The 21,292-nt window shown below is 43.4% G+C and overlaps 2 protein-coding genes across 3 annotated transcripts in view; one reads left to right on the top strand and one right to left on the bottom strand.

Moving 5' to 3' along the window:
* The window catches only part of LOC121697654 (synapsin-3-like), a 184,157-nt gene that overhangs the window by 44,898 nt on the left and 117,967 nt on the right, over positions 1-21,292 (bottom strand). The window lies entirely within an intron of this gene.
* On the top strand, positions 563-21,124 carry LOC121697682 (metalloproteinase inhibitor 3). Of its 2 annotated transcripts, XM_042079331.1 has the most exons (5): positions 566-851; positions 9,610-9,692; positions 11,455-11,566; positions 14,419-14,540; positions 18,156-21,124. In XM_042079331.1, the coding sequence occupies exons 1-5, from the start codon at positions 722-724 to the stop codon at positions 18,339-18,341; spliced, it is 633 nt and encodes a 210-aa protein (XP_041935265.1). In that variant the 5' UTR covers positions 566-721; the 3' UTR covers positions 18,342-21,124. The 2 variants fall into 2 exon arrangements, with proteins under 2 accessions (XP_041935263.1, XP_041935265.1); XM_042079329.1 differs by lacking the exon at positions 18,156-21,124 and having other exon boundaries at positions 563-851; positions 14,419-15,141.

The raw sequence follows: 21,292 nt of genomic DNA, 5'->3' as shown, positions 1-21,292 counted from the left end.
CAATATGACCAAATGTGTTGAGCCATGCTGAAAAATATTTAATCAGTGGTGTCCTTTATTACTGTTATTCTTATTTATTATTAAAGAACCTTTCCAAACACATGCCAGTTACAATAGGTGGACCAACTCTTCAACACACTGATTCAAAAGGGATATGAAAAGTTAAAAATCTTCTACATTTGTTCATCTTATAATAATTGTAATGTCTAACCAAAAATGACTTTGCTACGCTGATCTACTGAAATGTATGAATGCAGAACGCAATAGAACAGATAGACCTCCAGTCATGGTTAGAATTACGCACAACCGGCAACGCCATCATGTAGCTTTCCATTCAGCCAGCAATTTCCACCCGTTTAGTCTCACACAGAGCTGAACAACACTGATAAAACTAAACTTCTAAAAAAAATCTGTATTACAAAAAAAAGTCCGAGACTGTGAGGTCAATTCCACTATGTCATAGCTCTGTTATTTTAAATGGCATCATCGCGCCGTGATTGGCCGGCGCGCGTCTAATCTCGAGAGATTGTGGGTGGCGTTCGCTCCTCGCGCACTATATGTAATTTGTGACTCGCGTACCAGAGCAGTCAGTCAGTGACAGCCCAAGCTTGTCTAGAGACAACCAAGTGAGAGGGACATTAAGCAACTACGCGAAGGATCCGACGCCGAAACTTTGACTTGTATCTGAGGAAGTTTTGCCACGTGTAGAATAAACGCAAGCATGAAGTCCATGTACCACCAGCTGTTAAGTCTTCTCTTCGTTCTCGGCAGCCTGCAGATCAACCAGTTGACAGAGGCTTGCTCGTGCGCACTGTCGCACCCACAAGAGGCGTACTGCAACTCTGATATAGGTAAGACGCTCACTTGTCTGGAGGAATGCAAACTGTCTTTCCATGCCTGGTGCCTACAGGCTCTTGTATTGCCAGGATATTAATACGCTCTAGAAACATACTGCACGTCGACTGTGTTAACAGATAATATGCTTATCTTGTTTTTTTTTTTTTAATTGCATGACAATTAAGATAACGATGATCAAATAGCACCCCTTCTGTGATGGGACATGAGTTATGGTTGATAAGATTATCACTCTACTTTCTACAGTTTCTATGGTTTCGTTTGAATGAAGTTGATGTTGTGCACGTGTAGAATACGCATCCTCTCTCTTTACCAATTTTACATTCATGTAGAAAAGATAGGATTTAGTTTTATGTGAGGGGGCTAAATAAGTGCGTCACTGCAGTCTTCGTCCGGATAACTTCTGCCCCCCCCCCCCCTCTCTCTCTCTCTATGTCTCTGTCTCTCTCTCTCTCTCTCTGGGGGGGGGGGGGGGCGAAAGAGTTAAGCAGTAGCCATGGTAACAGGTCCCAGCGAGCATAATGTTTTTTAGGGCAAATGACCACTTGCTGAGCAGTAAAACAGAGCCAGGCGAACGGTAGCTGGCCAAGTATTTTACTGGCTCTCGAATATTGCACCCATGTGTGGAAGCGAAAATTCTGGTGTGGAAGCTCAACTCCCATCGCCTACTGTTGGCTCCAAGCGCTGCTCCAACGCACACGTTCGGGGCTGGTAATATAGGTCAGAATTAAAACAGTTTAACTGACTTTGAGCAATCCTCTCTGCATCACTCTGGTTTACCGCCTCCTCACATAGCCTGATAAAAAAAAAACATACCAACCAATCAACAAACGTGGGTATTTTTGTTCGCGTTATTTTTATTATTAGACCATAATTAAAATGACCATTCGCATTTAGATTCGCCCTCACACGTTGAGTCAAATTAGTTCTTCACACTCTAGCCTATGTACCACAAAGCCTGGCTGTCCGATAGAGTAGCTCTTGTGTTTGCCTGGCACTGGCAGCTCATTCACGGCACTTAAGCGTTTGATAAGAACAAGCGGGAAATGTGCGGACACGCTAAGGCCTGCTTATTTATGTAAGTGCTTTGGTATTCTCCAGCGCGATTCCAGGCATATTTTCACTCGTTGCCTCACACAGCACCACTCTGCCTGGGCGATGGAGAAGGGTAGCTTTGTGAGGAGGACCCCGCAACTCCATAAGTCCCCTCACTCTATAATTATCCCCGTCTTCATTGCGCCTCAGAATGACAGGCTATGCCTGTGTGCCGATGTGGGGCACCCACCTCCTTATAATAAAGTCCTTTAAGACATTTTATGTACTGAGGGCCAATAGAGGGCCCACTAATGTAGAGCTCAGACATGGCTGTTATTTGCGAAAGCCATGGCTATACTATTTCCCCCGCAATCTTAAACGGCAAAAGAAAAAAATGTTTGCAGGGGCTACAATATTCTTTTTTTGGTGGCTAAAGAGCATAAGTGCTGGCGGGGGGAGAAGTCAGCAGTCATGAAAAGAGGTCAGTGGCAATGTGCGGGGGTGAGAGCACGGGTTGCCACTAGAATAAAACAGAGGAAAAAGAAGGAGAAAAAAGGAGGAAACTGGCATTGTGCGGAGAAAGTCACTCTGTCGCTCTAGGCAACGCATCCACTCATCCGTCCCTCGTGATCTCGGTGCGCCCTCGCATCACCGCTGCCTGCCTGCTGTACTAATAGCTGCCACCTGTGGGAGTGATGCACAGCCATGAGTTAGAGTCGAGACTGGTGTGGTGGTTTGCCACGTCCAAATGCAGCACCTAAGAACTTATCACTATTGGCTGGGAATGATAGGAGTGACGTGAGTCTCTCAAACATTAGCTGGGCTCTCAATCATTAGTTTTTGGCTGGTGTGTGGTGATTTCCTAGCCTAGAAATCTATACGCGCCCCTAGCGGCAGCAAATTAAATTTGCTGCCAGGGCTAGTCTAGCAACTCTCCGTTGGCTTGTGAGCTCCAGAAATCGAAACTTAATCAGGCCGTTGAAATCGTGTATAGAGTCGTTTGGTGGGCTTAACATAATGATTGATGGCAGAGTTGCAACGGTTTGGCTTGAATCCCCTGCTACTTGAAAACAAATATCCTATTGCGTCCTATTGCGTGCAGAGGGAATTTGAAAGACAACTGATTATCCCGCCCCTCGGACTGAGCACTGCGAACGGTGAGTGCCCAGACCCTACATTTTAATGTGGGTCTGGCTCGCCAGGCTAGTGATTTCCTACTTAGACAACAACTGGGAGAGCAGGTCTGTGCCCCTAAGGGCCAGGCACACTGGGAGGGAGCGGAGCGGATGATGTCACTAGTGTGGTTTCTTTGCTCCCTCTCAGCAAGTGAGCCTTTGCTCTGGCCAGCGCAGTGACCCATGAGAGAACCTCGGCCAAGAGGTCTCTGAGTTCTCTCTCTTTTTTTAAAGTTATGTGTAGAACATGTGCAGTGGTTTTACAATGTGCACAATGTATTGGTTAGGCATGAGCTAAAGACATCTTATTAATTAATTTAGATGAATGTTTCCCTTCATTTTCATGCCATGTGTGTTTGTTTACTGTTGGGTGTTGAAGAGGAGACATAATACCCTTTGCATTAATGCAGAGCCATATCTAAACAAGGTATACCTTTAGATACTTGTTGTTTTGTCTTAGTGCTGCTGTAAGGTGATGCTGCCTAGAATGAGATGCAGGGGGAATTATACAGCCCATGCCAAGTTCTAAATCACTTTATCGTCACCTGTGTGTGAAGCAGGGAATCTGAACGTATAAAGGCCTACAGTACACACACGGCCGGCGATGTGATGGTGATTTATGGCAGGCGACCGGCAAAATGAAATAGAATCTATTGAAGTGAGTGGGGCAACACACATGGCAAGTGGGACGACGGGGCAGCCGTTGCATTGCTCTATTGGGCCCCTTTTTATTTTTCAGGGTGACTTTGATACGTCATAATAGAAAACAGCTGTCTGGTCAGTGTATCTCCACTGAATCGATGGGTGATCGAGTTGCCAGTAGTGTGTGTAGTAAAGCGATGAACAGAGTTGCACCGTTGCGTTTGACTGTCTCATCGCCGTGTGTGACAGCCTTAAGTCATGCATGCTCCAGGTTTTCAAAGGCTGCACTGAAGTGGGTGTGTGTGTTTTCTTGTTCACAGCAGAACAACGTTTTTTTTTTTCTTTCTTTCTTGGAAACAGCTGATATGAAAAGCAACATTCTGATTTGTATCCTCACGTACGCAAACATACAGTGCATAGCTGTGAACTTGCCAAAACAACTTCAGCACGAAATCTGGAAAAGAGACAGATCCAAAAGATCTGAGTAAAAATAAGTCGTTGCTACATTCCTTTTATGAACTTGTCTAAAGAACTTGTGTACTTAATTTGTGGCCCGTGTACAATACACACTAACTTTAGCCTGATAAATGATAACTAAAAACAGAACGTGAATAGACTGCACCATTTTTGGTAACCATAACTGCTTGTCATATTTGATTACAGCTATAATGTGCATGGTGACAAAGTTTCAAATGCATCATGACAGCAGTGAGGGAGTTTCTCATGAACAGGAATTCTCTCAAGATATGCTCGCTGAGATACACTCCAACATTCAATGATGTATGAGTCAGAGTTATTGATGCGTGGAACTGTTTAGCTTGACTTAGCTTGATATATGGAACTGTTTCCATATACATTCTGCTTCAGAATGTTTTGACCATTTATCTGTTGTCTCCCTGGCTCACCTGAGGTTCAGGTGTTTGCACTTCAGATGTAGACCAACAGCGTGTAACCTTCAAGCCATTAAGACCACTGGTCTGTTATCGCCTCCTTTGAAGCGAGGAAGGTAAATCATGGATGTGCCTTCCACATGTTGCTCTTGGTGGTCTATGGTGCTTAACAGGGGAAATGCCTGCAAGAGAAATGTCAAGCAGTCCATTTGTCTGTTTTTTTCTCTCACTGGTTTCACCATTACTGGGTTAGCACTCTAGAGGTAAATACAGGAGCACTTTTACGCGGGTTTAAGTCCACCTAGATACACGCTTGTCTCAAGTAATCCCCTCATCATATTTCCAGATGACGCTGGACTGCTTCCTGCCAATATCCCTGTCGCATACCTCTGTCCCGGGCACGAATTAATGCGCTGATTCTGTGCACAGGCCTACTTGGCTGCAATTTACTTTGCAACTCAAAACAGCCTATTCACTCTAAGGAAGGCAGGGCCCACTTTACTAAAGGGCTTTCAGGCGACAGATTAGCATTGCACCCTAAATTCTGGCCCTGCAACGTAATATCCACACCAAAAAAACACCCCTGGTTCTCTGGAGAGATGGTGGAGTGACGGGAGAGAGAGGGAGATCGAGAGGCTTTGAGCTCCGCAAGCAGCCTGTTCCTTGCGCTGTACCAGGAGGAACCGTCTCAGTCTGGAACCAAGTGGTGAGGGGATTACTGCAATGTGTTTTCTTGTGCTGGGTTTCAGTGTAAACAGGTTTGTTTTTGCACGGCACGACAACAATCGAGGTCAGGGTCTTGGGTCCATTTTACATAACTCCTGCTTCAGTGGCCTGACCACCAGGACGAGTGGTGGTTTTCAACGATCCTGCGCCGTTTCCTGGGTATAGGCCCTGCCAAAACCAGCTTCACTATGTGTGACTCAGTCTTAAAATAGGTCAATAGGTCAAAAGGTGCGAGATTCCTCGCAAGTTTGACATCTATTCGCCGTGAGCGAGGCGAGGGGCGTATCGAGTGTCGGGTCTCATGGCGTGCTCGCGACCACACGGCCTTGGCTTTGATCATGGTAAATGCTCATCTCTGTTCGTTTTGGGCTTAGCGGAATGGACACTGGGGTCTTTTATGTTTGCGGTTTGCACACAGGGACTCTCAGCTGAAGTGTAAGCACACAGAGCTGTCTTTTTTAAAGAGGGGGAATTACATTTCAGGGAATGGATTAAAAGCAGTTCCTCAAGCAAGCGAGCGCCCACCCTGTTGGAAAATGTTGGCCTCATTCCCTCCCTCCCTCTCCTCATGTTGGTGCACATGGTGCAACAAACTCCATCTTGTGCGTTAAAACACACACACACACACACACACACACACACACACACACACACACACACACACACACACACACACACACACACACACACACACACACACACACACACACACTCACTCACTCACTCACTCACTCACTCACCAAGGGATAGAGAGAGAGAGAGTAGGTGGGTTGCACATAAAGACATTCTTTGGCATTGCCAATATAAATAAAAGAATCTCTCGAGTGTTAAGCCTGTGCATCTGTGTATGCCATACGTCACTTCCCTTGCCGTTCTCGTCCTCCTCAAATTGGTCTCTTTAGTGAAAAACAGATGACTATTTAACTCACATTGCCATGCTGCATGAGGGGTGTTATTATATAAGTCACCCAAAGCAGAGCGGAGAACTCTCAAAGTGTTCCAAACGACACCTCAACCTGCTCCAGCATTTGCAACTGAATGCTTCCCTCCTCTTTTGATTCAGAAAGAGCTGAATCGCTCTCTCTCTCTCTCCCTCATCAAAGTGAAGGATTATGTTTTTTCTTTTCATTGATCCTTTCTTGTTTCTTAAGACTCGCTTATACCCCAGTTACCTCTGTCAATGCACCCACGTTTCCTGAACACATCTTTCTACAGCATCCCATGAATATGCATGTTCTGCCAATGGGGGTACTGCTGCACTTCACATTCATAGTAGTGCTTCTGGTAGTGCTTTCGTGGTGGTGGTGGTCTGTGTGTGTGTGTGTGTGCATGTGCGTGTGTGTGTAAAAAAGAGGGTGCTTATATTTAGCGATGTGTGTAAGCGATGCGAGAGCTGCTACGCTCGTTAGCGGTTTGAAGAATCCCCAACAGGTCAGGTGCTGGATCGTATGCAGAGGCGCTTCGGAATGAGGTTACATAAACATTCAAGGCTTTTTTCTTTTAAATTCAGGGTAAACTGGAGTAGCAGAGGAAGGGGAAAGGAGAGAGAGAAAGTGTGTGTGTGTGTGTCTTGGGAGGACTTTTGTAAGGTAACTCTTGCGGTTACAAGTAAACGTTGTAAGGGTCTGTGAGGACGAGGGCGAAGCGGAGAGAGTTCCCCCGACCCGACCCTGGAAGGGGTTCGAGAGGTCACGGGTGGGAATTACACAAATCCGCTGTCCTGCGAGCAGCTGCGGCTCTTAGCACATTCCCATGGACCGATGACATCGGCACCTCCCAATTAGAGCGAGGCTGTAGTCTCTCCAGCGAGCCCCATGACTCGAAAGGGGCGCCAATGAGTTGGTCTTGTGTTCACAGCCAATGCTACGACCTTTCACCCCACAACATGTTACAGGGTGGCCCCCCTAACATAAGTCACACTTTCTCAACCTTTGACTCTTAGATGGAGGTAGGAACAAACTTGCCGTTCTTTTTTGGGAAACAAGGGCCTTTGGTGCAGATGATGTCGTAACTGGGGGATTGCTACTTGTCTGAATTCCGTGGACTAGTTTCCCAGACAAGGATTTAGCCTACTCTAAGACTAAACCCTTTTATTTCAATGCAGGTCTCCATTGATGTTTTCTTCTAGGACCCGGTTTAATCCATGCCCAGGAACATGGCCCTAAGAGGACCAAAGATAAACTAAAATAAATGCAAAGTAAAATAAGTATAATAAGGCTTTGAAGCTGTCAGTGCAACTATATAAAACAGGAATAATCACCAAAGTAATCAATAGTTGGGACAGTATAAATCCCTGGAAATTAATTTGACTTTTTCCTTAGACATCAGCTGCCAGTTTTCCATACATGGATTAAGCCTATTCCTAGACTAAAATCTTTTGTTCATCAGAGATTTCCATTTCAGTTTTCAGCTGTGTTTTTCTTCCAGTTGGGTTCAAAACACTTTCGGCTCTGGTGTCCTCTTCTGAGTTATGATCTCCTTTTCCCCCTCAAATGCCTGTGTGTTTGGCCCTTTAAATAGCACTGACAGTGACAGTGAAGAAGATGCTAGAACCTTCTGTTCCATGTGGTAGAAAGGAATGCTATACTTAAAAAAAAAACAAAAAAAGTTTTTTCCCTCCGTGCTCGTTCAGGAATGCAGGCCTCAAGTAGAGATGTGGGGAAGGAAATTCCGATGGAAAAGATAACAAACACCCAAGACTTTAGTTATGTCTGTCACATGTGTTCCTCTCAGCATGGCCAGGATGGAGCAGGTGAATTTCACACCACGTCGGGAGATTTGTAGCAAGATACGTGTGTTATGCCGAGAATAGATGCAGGTGCACAGAGACAACATACTGTAAAAGTCCATTTAGTGGTGCAAATGAACCCTCACACCTCCAACAGAGTGCCAACTTGACTAGCTTAGGCTGTGTAGGGAGAATACAAAGCTTTGTGTCAAACACCCCATAGTTCCTTTCTCTTCCACGGGGAAGTGACTTCTCAGACAAGAATTGAGCACAGGAATTCCGATGTGCTTGCGATTGTTACTTGGGCCAAATGGCAATGAAGTCTCTTGAACCTGAACTTGAACCTGGACGTCTTGTCCTCAGGGGAAGGAACCCAGATGTGATGGGACTCGGCTAGGTTTCCGAGTCAGGCTTTGTGTTGGAAAGGAAACACCTGTATCTGTCAGTGTCTATAATAAAAGTGTAGAGGACGGTGTAAATATATATATATATTGCTGCAGACAGTTCAGACTCATTCATTAGTCCTCTCAAGTGCAAATGCGGTTGAAAAATCAACCATTCAAGTCTCACACTGACTAGAAGCCCTGTGTGATAAACATTCTCAAAAAGAGGCTCCATGAAGCCCCTCAGCTTGCCCAGCATGTTCTTGGCTCACCTCTGCTTGGTTGGCCTGCTCCTTTGATTACGTAAATGCTGAGGGGGCGGGGGTGTCACACACACACACACACACACACACACACACACACACACACACATATACACACCCCTCAGTGTCCCACAGCCCTAACTACAGCTCTATGGACCAAATAATACTCTGATCCAATCCCCTTATGACTGATCAAAATGATGTTACTATACATTGCTACACAACAGAACGGGGGCAGCCGTGGCCCACTGTGGGGGCAGCCGTGGCCCACTGGTTAGCACTCTGGACTTGTAACCGGTTGCCGGTTCGAACCCCGACCAGTGGGCTGCGGCTGAAGTGCCCTTGAGCAAGGCACCTAACCCCTCACTGCTCCCCGAGCGCCACCGTTGTAGCAGGCAGCTCACTGCGCCGGGATTAGTGTGTGCCTTACCTCACTGTGTGTGCACTGTGTGCTGTTTGTGTTTCACTAATTCACCGATTGGGTTAAATGCAGAGACCAAATTTCCCTCACGGGATCAAAAGTACTTATACAAAGCGAAAGCTATATTTGTGTGTGCTTAATACTAAGTGATGCTATTGGCTAAACTGATGCCATATTGTGCATTATATGGTAAATGCATTTATAACTTACTATATACATATCGAAAGTGCACTAGTCTGACTGGGGCCCTTCAACATGGCTTATGAAGTCATGAACTGTGAGCAGTTAATTAGTGAGGTAAGAGCTAATGACAACATTAGCCCCCCTCCCACTAGTAATAAGGCATGTGGTGATGCTGATCTTTTAATGACTATTTTGACTTTGAGTTTATATTTTTGGCAGCGTAACACTCATGTTGGTCTCTCTGTCTCTCTCTTTTCCCCTCTCATTCTGTGTGTATGTATGTATGTGTGTGTGTGTGTGTTTCATAGTGATCCGTGCCAAGGTTGTGGGCAAAAAGCTGTTGAAGGATGGGCCCTTCGGTACCATGAGATACACCATTAAACAAATGAAGGTGAGAGACTTGCCAAAACACTATCACATAACATCATACACAATACACATCCCTGACAGCAACAACAAAAGACCAACAACATTTACTCATAAAAATCCATCTTATACACAATACTCATAAATAACGCCTGTTATGAGGACAATCACAACTACTTTGATAAGCGAGTTGAGTACAAGCCATCAGTAGCATACAGATATACATTCTGAGCATACAGTACACGACATAGCATACTCCTGAAACAACATTGACAACTCACAAACACACACACACACACACACACACACACACACACACACACACTCTTCGCACATAACAGCCGCAGCAACGTCACAGCTTCAACACCATCATCACATAGGCCTACTTACAGCATGTACTTTAGACTCCAATAAAACCCTCAGAAACACACTTTTATAAAACTTATTGGACATCAGTAAATGGTTGTAACAGCACGGGGTATGTTGGTGTGTGCAGTGGTAGTGGTAGTAGTAGTGTAAGTGATCTATCCTGGGGGCTGTTGTATCATAGCTACAGTATGAGATGAATAGAAGGTCCCTCCTTTCACCTCTACTGCCTTATGTAATCTTTCCCATAGCACAAAGTGCATGAGCGGTCTTGTGCATATACACACGCACTTATCCAAGACAGCTGCACAGCACAAGAGAATCAGAGGCAGCCACAGTGACACACACACACACACACACACACACACACACACACACAGAGGGAGAGTGAGATGCCTACACACACACACTCCCCAAGCCAAACCACAGACTGTACACACACCATTGATCATGCAAGTGAGCCCAGTTTGTTTGACTTAGTTTCATACCTGAAAAAGATGGAAGTAGTTTGGCAGCTTTAACTTTTTACTTTCTTTTTCTTTCTGAGGTGAAATTGTAATTGTAATTCTGATGCACAAACTCCAGTATGATACTTACTGGACCTTGAATATATTGAGTTTTCTTCTGTTTGCGCTACTGCACAATGTAGGTCTATGAGAGTCGTTGTGGTGCATTACTGAGGATTATGTTCTCTATGAGAACCAGTTTCAATATCAATTCCTCAGTTATTTTTCCTTTTCATGTGGCCCCCAGTTATATTTAATGCTAAGCTTCTGAGGAGCTATGGGTCTGGCATATTAGTAATGGTCGTCAGATAGTCTGAGTTTCATTGCAGACACGGGTGTCATGGCCAGAAAAAATGGACAAGAGAGGGCAAAGTCACTGAAGGACGGTTATGTAAAAGACACTCTACGTTCCCCCCTCCCATAAACCCTCGTATTTCTTTGTTCCCAGTGGCTAAGCATCGCAGTCAGTCCCTATATTCTGGGAATGTCACGTCTAAACAGGGATTTCCTGTTGTCACAGGACAAGTAAATCAAATCAGAGGGACAGAGAGACAGGCAAGACACTATGACTCCCTGGACAAAACACTGATTTTGTCCAGCACAAATGTGGTTTTGTCCTGGCTGACTACAATAGGAAAAAATGTTGATGAGAAAAACAAACAAGCCATGGAACTGAATGCTTTGCCAGTTTGTGCAATGCAAATATGTTTGTTTTTTAATGTCGGTTAAAAAAATAGCACTTTAATTGTTCCAGTGACAGTGTTTTCATATACATGTAGTGGACAGAATAGGATAACATATTCCTTATTTTTCTCTCGGATGTTATTGGTAACTTTGAAATTTGAGTCAAGACCAAACCAATCAATCACACTTGTGAGTCCACTCCAAACCAAAGCATCATTGTTTGTGTGACAGATGTACAAAGGCTTTGAGAAAATGCAACACGTCCAGCACATCTACACCGATGCTTCAGAGAGCCTCTGCGGAGTGAAGTTTGACATCAACAAATACCAGTACCTGATCACAGGTAAGACCTCCGCACCTACACCATGGAAGATATGTATTATCAACCATGGTCTATGTGTGCATGCTTAACATACCTGACTAAACACTGAAGTCTTCAACACAACAGTTCAACTCTTGAACTGAATGAACCAAAAAGCACAAAGTACTGTAATCAATGGTCTGTCTGTCCATGCTCCACACACACACACACGGATTACCAGAATTCACGTGATGCAGCTAAATCAAAAGTATTATAACAGACTTCAATTTAAAGCACTGGTTTTAAAATAACACTCACTGTAACAACTTTTTGAGGTACGCGTTTATTAGGAAACTAATATGTTATCATCTTCAAATTCATTTTGATGGTGTATGGTCATGTGACCGACAGATAAACGTGTGTGTCATTCCCACCAGCAGTCTAGGATATGGGTTTTAGGAACAAACAGCAAAATCGAACGAAAACCTTTCACAGCATGACACTGCTAAACTCTATTGGCAAAAATCACAAGTCGACATGTTGGCAAGCTTCTGGCAGTGTGAATGATGTTTGCAAAGTTTTGCATGCCTTTTATGTAGCTACATGGCTAGTTTTAGACCAAAACTTACAAAGTATTGCTTTAGGTAGGTGTGTTTTGAGCTAGTCTAAACAGGAATATGGCCTCATTCGCACTCCTGTTCCTAGACAGCCCCTGTGCTGCGTGCTTCCCTTCTGTGCCGCATACCGGACTCTTGACTGATTGAATTTAACATCATTAATCAAAAGTACTATAATTGCACTGACGTCAATGAGACATACACAAGGCAGGGATAGATAGAGGTCCAGGCCAGGGGCAGGTTGACACCAAAGACATAACTAATGATTGAACCTCTCACAAGGTTCTGTATCCTCAGGGAGGAAACCTTGACTGAAATAACAACAGGATTGGGACCAAAATAACAAATTCAGGGTCCCAGAGGGAACCTAAGTTGTTATGCATGCTTTGTGCACGAAGATGGCTGGCTGTGAAGTTCATTACTTGAATGACAGTGCCCATTGGCCCCTTGGGAAATGGATGCTTCAGGGATTTCCTCATCTCTTTTTCCCTCTTACTTGCACTCTCCTTTTCTCTCTGCCCTCATTCCCTTAGTCTTTCTTTTTCTTTCTCTCAATCTCTCTCTCATCCTCCTCTCTCTCTCTCTCTCTTTCTCTCTCTCTCGGCAGTGTGTCTCAGACCACAAAGGCCCAGTTGCCAACGGCAGCGAGAGTTTGTTTGGTTTAAATCTGAGACCCCTGGGGAACTGCCTCAACCACTCCCTGTGACACAAACTTTCCTTCTGTTTATAACCTTTAGCTTGCTACTGGGAAAAGCACATGCACTCTTTTTTTCCTTTTTTCTTTTTTCCATTCTTCTGCTTTCCTTTGCCTGTCCTCGTTCGTCTGACAAAAAAAGAAAAAGAAAAGAAAAAAGGAAACCAGAGTAACCTGCTTTAAGACAACAACCACTTGGACATACGTGGACATACACTTTAGTCTGATGCGGTAGTTGTTTTAGACAGATCTATATAACGTTGCATGAGAATTCATTCATTAATTCACCTCTGTCGTCGCTTTGCTCTGTCAAGACCACTGAACGCCAACACTGGGCACTCAGCTCTAAACACACACTCACTCACACACACACACACTCACTCACTCACTCACTCACACACACACAAGGAACGACCAACACAACAGGCAGCACAAGAGCGTTTTTGTTGCGTTTCGGATAGCCTGAGTCACAGTGCTGGGATCACATCACACTTTGCGTCCGAGCTGCCCTCTCCTCTCATGGTCCTCTATTATTGGCAGTGCGCTCCGAGTGGCCTGCGCATGAGAGCCCTTATACAAGGCACTGTTTTAATTAGGTGAGATCAGCTCGCTGGATTCCCTTTGATCAGTCCTACACGTTGACCACTGAGAGTTGCTCTGCGGGCAGCTCTAGGGCACAGCACGCACACCCTCGCTCACACACACACAAACACACAAACACACAACCACACACACACACACACACACACACACACACACACACACACACGGGGAACTCGTGATCTCTCTCTGTCTCATCCCTTTTTTCGTCCCAGGACTAAAATAATCCTGCAGGGGTAATGGGGAGAAGGCTCGTAAGGGATGTAATGTGTGACATCTTTTCTTTCCCCTCTTTTTATTTCGAAGAGAGACGCGATGTTCGGTGGGTATAGTGCACCTGTTGCGGAGGTTATAGTCCCCTACATTGGTGGTAAGCTGCCAACAGCTAAAACCCAAATATAGATGCTGAAGGACCTTTGGAAATTCATAAATAGAGAGTTGGTTTAATAGGTTCATACTGTGTGAGATCGTTTTACCATAGCGTACAGCCCTCCTACCCTGGATGGTTTATGTTATTAATGCCCTACAGTAAGTTTTACAGAGTCATACAATCACTTTTTAAGATTTCCCTACGGAGCTTGAAAACTATTCTGAAAGTGTTGGAGGGGAGCTTTCGTTTCAGCCGATACAACTTTACCAGCCAATATAAAGCAGCGGAAGCTGAATTGCCCCTAGGGATCAATAAAGTATATCTATCTATCTATCTAAGCTGCCGTATAAATAAAATACGAGGCACTGCTTTGAAATACGCATTCTAAAAATCACATCAAGCACTGCACATTTATAAGGAGTTATAATATATAATATATTATATAATTAGTTAGTTATTAATTAGTTAATTAGTTATAATATATAATATATTTAATATTAGAGTAAGCTCCTGTACAATATTTAAGACACCTGTATTTACTCTTCCTCCCTATCTATCTATCTATCTATCTATCTATCTATCTATATCCCTCTCTCCTGTGTCTATCTCCCAGGCCGCGTCTTTGATGGAAAGGTCTACACCGGCCTGTGCAACTTCAACGAGCGTTGGGAGCGCCTCTCCCTGGCCCAGAAGAAGGGCATCAACCACCGCTATCAGCTGGGCTGCAACTGCAGGGTGAGTGGCAGCAGCGGCACCGGGCACTGTCTCCCCGCTGGCCCTCCTGGCACGCGGGACCAGGACGATCAGACGCACACGCAGATGCGGAGCAGAGACGCAAAGAGGCGCCAGCAGGGCCCGCGAGGCCCGCCGGGTGTCAGGGGGGGGCATGGCGGCAGGGGCAGGGGGAGAGGCAGAGGAAGGCCAAACCTCCTTCCTCAGCACATGGTCATTCTCTAAAGACTCCCTGGTGACTGACTACTACCCGGCCTCATGTCTCTTTATGGGCATTGCTCACTCACAGCACTCAAGCCTCAAGTCCTCCTCCTCCTCCTCCCACCCCTTGCTTCCACCACAAGTCCCCTGAGTGCACGCCAGTGCTTCTCCATAAGAGTTAGAGTTGTAAATATATACTACTGGCTCGCATTAGTTTCCATGCAAAATCTCAACAGACAGACATCACGGTTAGATGGACACAAGTTGTATTTACAACTCCATGTTAGTGAAAGATATGTTAGTGAAAATGTACAGAAATAATTTCTCCCCAAAAAACTGTGCTTGCGATCATTTTCTGATCGAATTACTGTATGTGTAAATCATCATGTAATCTGATTCACAACATTAGGTGTATACAGTACATTATTCGCAATAGAGTGCCTGAATACACACTGGTCAAAGAGCTTGCAGACAAAGTTGTAACTGTCAGGTAGTGTAATCTAATGGTGGGTTCAGTGCCTTCAGAACACATACCAGAATAATTAGATTACAGAGGGCCCAGCGAAAGGATGGAGGAAAGGACCAGTTGTTACGCTGGAATCTGACACAAATACATTCACATGCTGTACTGTCGAGAAACAGCAGCTACTGCAGAGATGTGCTGAATAAGTCTGTCCAAACGCACTATGTAGCAAGACAAAGATGTTACTTTTTTACAACATGTATCACAGTAAATACTACTATTGCACTTCAACGACTCAGTGATGCAGAGTACAAACAGTGCTCCTTAACCTAAGCTCCGTCACCTCCATAAATACTTGGCTTTAAGGGCTAGTCCACACATACGAAACCGATCTTTTTTCCTCCGTCTTCCCTGAAACCGCATCAAGAATATTTGCGTCCAAACGGATCCATCTCAACACGACACTTCATACCCCAGGCCTATAGGTGGCACTGTTTCTTTACAGAAATTGACCAAAGTTTGTGCTTTACAAACAGACAGAATAGGCTATGACGAAATGGCTAGTGTAAGGAAACCAGAATTGTTTGTCTGGACTGATGGTGAACTGTCAACTGTAGTCAACTGTAAAACTAATAAACTTTATTTTACGGTTTGTGAAGGGTGCAGTCCCGTCCTTTATTTGGCTAACGCAGGTAGGCCTACTAATCACCTTTACTTTCTTTGGTTGTAGGATAGTCCGTGATTCACATTAGTTTTGGCTATCACCGCAATTAGGCTACTAAACGCAAGGCTTACCCAAGTTCTAGGCTATTCTGTCGCCACATTTATAATATTGCTATAAAACCTTCGTTAGTAACAGTCAATACGTTTGCCTGCATCAAATCGCGCATTTGCATTCAGTGTGCTACCATCGGCTTAACGTGAGTTCTAAGCATCTTTGTATGCTTATATCTGATTTCGGGCTACGGTTTCAGATTTCTCCACTCTGGGACCAGGTTTCAGAAAAGTGCGGTTTCGGGCAGTGCGTTTACAGGATTCGTTTGGACGCTCGGCCAAGACGAAGCAAAACCTCTGCGTTTAACCTAAAAAGCGTCTCCGTGTGGACGGGCCCTTAGTGTGTACCACTTGAGATCTTTTGTCCAAATCATTTGCAGCACCTATTTAACCTGCTAAAAGCAAGCAGTGTCATGCTAAACTAGAACTCACACCTTCGGCTATAGGAAGCACATAGACAGAAGGAGGAGATTAAATCAAATAATGCAATTAAATAAAAGTCCTCATACTACTAGGAAGTAATTCATTGCCTGAGCGCTTTGCTAAACCATCTAGAAGCCATGAACATCCATTAATTCAAGTCACTGTTGCTCTTGAGCCAGCAGCAATGAGAAGTCCTCTGTGTGTGTATGTGTGTGTGTGTGTCACTGTTGGCATCCCCTCTGTGGTACAAAGGAAAAAGTGCTTTTGAATGGTGGTCATGCCAGTTCATTATGCAGTGTGAAACACTCGCTAAAGATCATCTGGTCATCTGGCAAAGGGTCAGTTTCTGCTTGTGTGAGGGTGTGGGTCTGCTGTACTTGAGAGTGTGTGTGTATGTTACGTGTGTGTGTGTGTGTGTGTGTGTGTGTGGTGTGTGTGTGGTCTGCAGCTAACTGCTGTGTCATATAAACATTATTCTTTTGTTAGTTTGGAGGAGATGGCTCAATAAATATAACTTAACACAAACAAAATTGTAGCTGAGCAAGACTGAAACCTAAAAAGGTTAGTCATCTTAAATCTGAATAAGATCAAAACAAGGATGCCTCGCCTACCAAGTATTCCAAGATACAAACTTAGAAGCCCTAATCTCAAAGCCAAAATGTATCTTTAAAGTTGCAGTTTACTAATCTGCAACAAACTGCTGCAGACCAAATCACTGTACTCATTATAGTCATATCCCCATTGAGAAGCTTTTATGTTAGATTATACCACATATTTATACAATATACAATATCCTCTGAGTTGAACAGCCAAAACTCAAATTAAGGCACTTATGTTTTCCGACGTGGATTGATCATCATCATCATTTCTTTTGGGTCTGTAGCCTCCAGTCTGATAGTTTGAGATTTGAGTACAAACTGTAGGCTTGAACAGTAAAAGCTTTTATAGGCACCTCTGTAAGCTTGACACACACAAAACACAGCTATCTAACCCACCATACTGTAGTATTCATGAGGCACCTTGAGGGGAATGAGGAAGGGGTTTCAAAGAATGCGCTGCTAATGTCATACTTACACTTCACCCCATTCAAGTTCATCCTGTTGAAAGTTCACCCGATTTCCTGGCTATGCCCTGGGACAACCACCACCAATGTGACCTCTGAGGCTTATTATCCTCCTCCGTGAAAAAAGGGCCTATAATTAACATTTTCTTTGAACTGAGACCCCCCCCCCCCCCCTCCACAACCCTTGCTAAATTAACTCTCTGCTCAATCCTTGGGAGATTAAAAGCACATTGAAAGACGACATTGCAGCTCTTTGGCTCCAGGGCGGAAAATCAATTCATTATGCATAACAAATACTGGAGTCATTTTTACTTACCTTTTCTTTAGTGAAGTATTTTTTTAACCAAGACATTTTTGATCACGTACTGTTAAAGTGCAACCAACTGTGTAAGACATTGCTTAACATTGCCTCACAAAACAATACAAATCTGCTTTGCTTTGGTAATGTGTACCTTATCATAGACTCACCATGTTGCTTCTAACCATGATGTAAAATAAATCACAACCAAATTTAACATGACATTTTCCAACAAACAATCACTTGGCTGCACCAATTGTCTGCCCTCGATAACCAATGCTATCTAATATCTAAGATAGGTAGCTAACATGGTGAGTCGACTATGCTGTCTCTTCCGATTTGTTCTTGCTTTAAGGCTACATCTATAGTATTCCACTTCCCTCTCTCTTTCTGTAGATTAAACCCTGTCACTACCTGCCATGCTTTGTGACCTCAAAGAACGAGTGCCTGTGGACTGACATGCTGTCCCACTTCGGCTACCCCGGCTACCAGTCGAGACACTACTCCTGCATTCAGCAGAAGGAAGGCTACTGCAGCTGGTATCGGGGGATGACCACACGCGACAACACCACCGACCCTTAAAACCTGTAACCCCCACGCCGCCGAAATTCACCCCCTTCTTCCAACCCTACCTGCCATCCCATTCCACTCTCTGACCCTCATTTTCCCAACATACTCACCACAACCACCACCACCACCACCACCACCAATAGAGCGATTGATGTATGTGGGACTTAACTCTTGATCCAAGTAAGCAGTGCCTGATATCTGCAGTAGTAGCAGTTTTGATATAGACCGTACCCTTTACCTGACACACTGTACATTTCCAACTTGCCTAAATCCCTCAATCTGCATGCTTCTGTGATCCGCACCCCCCAACACTCACACAAACACTCACACAGTTTTGGGAAGATAACATCCCTTGACACTCCCCCCTTAAGAAAGAAAGGAGTATACTTTGAGAGGTTTGAAGGTCTTTCTTCATAATGGAAATATGTCTCAGAACGTATATGTAATGTTATGTAAAAAACACATACATTAGGTTAAAGGGTAATCCATAGCCTTACAAAAGCATACAAAGGACAGGAGAGACTTCTGACATCATGTATATCTTCCTAAGTGAGTCCCAATAACGCATCGTCACTATTGAGAGAGCAGTGTTAATGGTGAGGTAGGATTGTAAGACCCATGCCTCATCAATATGTCAAAAAAATATTTTTGTTTCAATCAGATGTATTGATATTTAATTGTATTGAATGATATAAGTTTATATGTACGTATAGACATGTGTGCATCTGTTCAGTGTATTATGTAAAGTATTTATGATTTATGAAATTCTGCCACCCTTTTTGTGCTGTAGAGTTCAGCAATTTATCCATAACCAAATCCACAGAAAATTGTATATCTACTCATTATCAATAATATTCAATTGAGTTTCTAATCCTCCAAACTGCAAACAGAACACATGGCAGTCAGATTAAACTTTATAGCACAAATAGAGGGAATTATATATATATATATATTCAAATTACAAAGACATTGTTGCAATATACTTTTATTGCTGTTTATGATATAAGCTACAAAAAAATATTGAATGCTGCCATGCTTGAAACTTTCCTGTAAAGCTTATATTTCCCAAATTGAACATATGAGAAAACAATGACTCCATTATGCCAATACATGGTTTTAGTAAAAAAAAAAGTAAAACTATTTTTTAACAAACTCCTCCGTACATATCTGAATGTGTCTTAACAGGCTGAAAGCAGACGTGATATCATGCAGTGATAAAATGTCCTTAAAATGACACCAACAGAAGCACTGCTTTTACTCCTAGCTCATGTTTTGACCTGCTGATTCCTCCAGCGAACATTCTGTTTATGTTATGATCAACAGATAGAGCAATCGGACGTTTTAAACCAGGTGAACGAATGCATGGCTCCAGTCAGAAACCAAATTCCCCATGCACTGAATCTAACACAAAAAGTGTCAGTGTTGACTTCTATTATGTTCAGTTTGTGGAAAGTGGTATTGAATTATTATTAATGTATATGTGAAAACCATGCCCTGTGACACACACACACACACACACACACACAAAAAGACTGAATAAGACAAATGCCCACAACTGAATCGTAGAGGATACCTGCAATTTTTAATTTCAGCAACAACTGATTGCCATGTCTGTATTTTTGTATTAGTTTTCAGTGGTGGTACTTCTGTATTTCATACATTCTGCTTTGGTACTACCATGAGGTTTTTTTTTTTTTCAGTTCTTCTGATAATAATCCACAAAACAGTCATTTCTTCAATAGCATTAAATCATGTCAAAAACACTCAAATCACTGAACATAACTGGCCTCACAATTTGAGAGGTTTTTGACAGCATCTTCAGTCCATTCCCTTGCAAGAGACTGAGATTTCTTAGGACGAGAGATGACCAGACTGCTTTTTTACAGCACCGATGCTGCCACACCCATTCACAGTGTTGAGTGGCTCTGAATGTCCCGACAAACATTCAGTCTTAACAGACCTGCCAGGCAATTTAGTGTTGACCTCTCCCTTGAGAAGATGTGCGTAACTGCCCTGTCAGATCCAGCTGACAGTCACTGATAGCTTCTTCAAGATCTGGAAGAAGTTTAGACAGACTCCAGACCATAAGTGCAGCAGCTGGGCTTTGATACAAATGGCCTCATTTCCCACAACGTGATAACGATAAGTCAAAAAACACTCCAACAAGGCCTCCATATTTAGAACCACCACCATTTCAACTGTGCCTGTGCGCACACATGCTGATTGATGAGCATTGCACATACACACACACACACACACAGACACACACACGCACACATTTGGTCCAGGCCTACTCTCCAAGGATACTAGGGGTGTTTGTTCCAGTGACACTGTAATCAGCCATCTGGTTGTAGATTAAAGCATCTTTGCTCTCGTCTAGACACTAGCATCTGTTCCTCTCTCGTCCTGTGTAGTGGTTTCATCTAAAGACCATCTGAAGTGAGACCACTTCACAAGAAAATGAAGTATCTCAGTCTCTTGTTTTGTTTTCTTTATCATGTTGTTTCTTGCTTTTGTTTTTGTTTGTTTGTTTGTTTGTTATTTTTTATTTTATTTCATCTTTGTGTAAATATACTGCTTAACAGAAGAATGCACCCTGGTGAAGGTAAAACTGTCTGGGATTGTTTTGGAAAAAGAAACAGTGAGTATATCAATGGGAATCGCTTATGTATAGTGCAGTGAGAGTAAAACACACTGATTCCTAAAGAAACAACAGATGTCGTGTAGGCTTACAGATTGTTTTACTTTTAATTTCTGTGTTTTATATTTTTATAATAAAGATTTAATTAAAAATGGCCCATGACTGTTTGTGCTTATTGTGTTTCTGCCATATTTGATGACTTGGTTGGTTGATTAATGACTAGAAGTACAAGAGACAATATACTTTTCCAAATGCTAATTTGTAAATTTAAGATTTGGAATGCTCAAAGATATGACACAGACATAATTGTATGTTACAGACA

This window comes from Alosa sapidissima, chromosome 22 (assembly GCF_018492685.1).
Source record: "Alosa sapidissima isolate fAloSap1 chromosome 22, fAloSap1.pri, whole genome shotgun sequence".
Classification (NCBI taxonomy): Eukaryota; Metazoa; Chordata; class Actinopteri; order Clupeiformes; family Clupeidae; genus Alosa; species Alosa sapidissima.
This window is presented reverse-complemented; position numbering and strand designations above follow the sequence as displayed.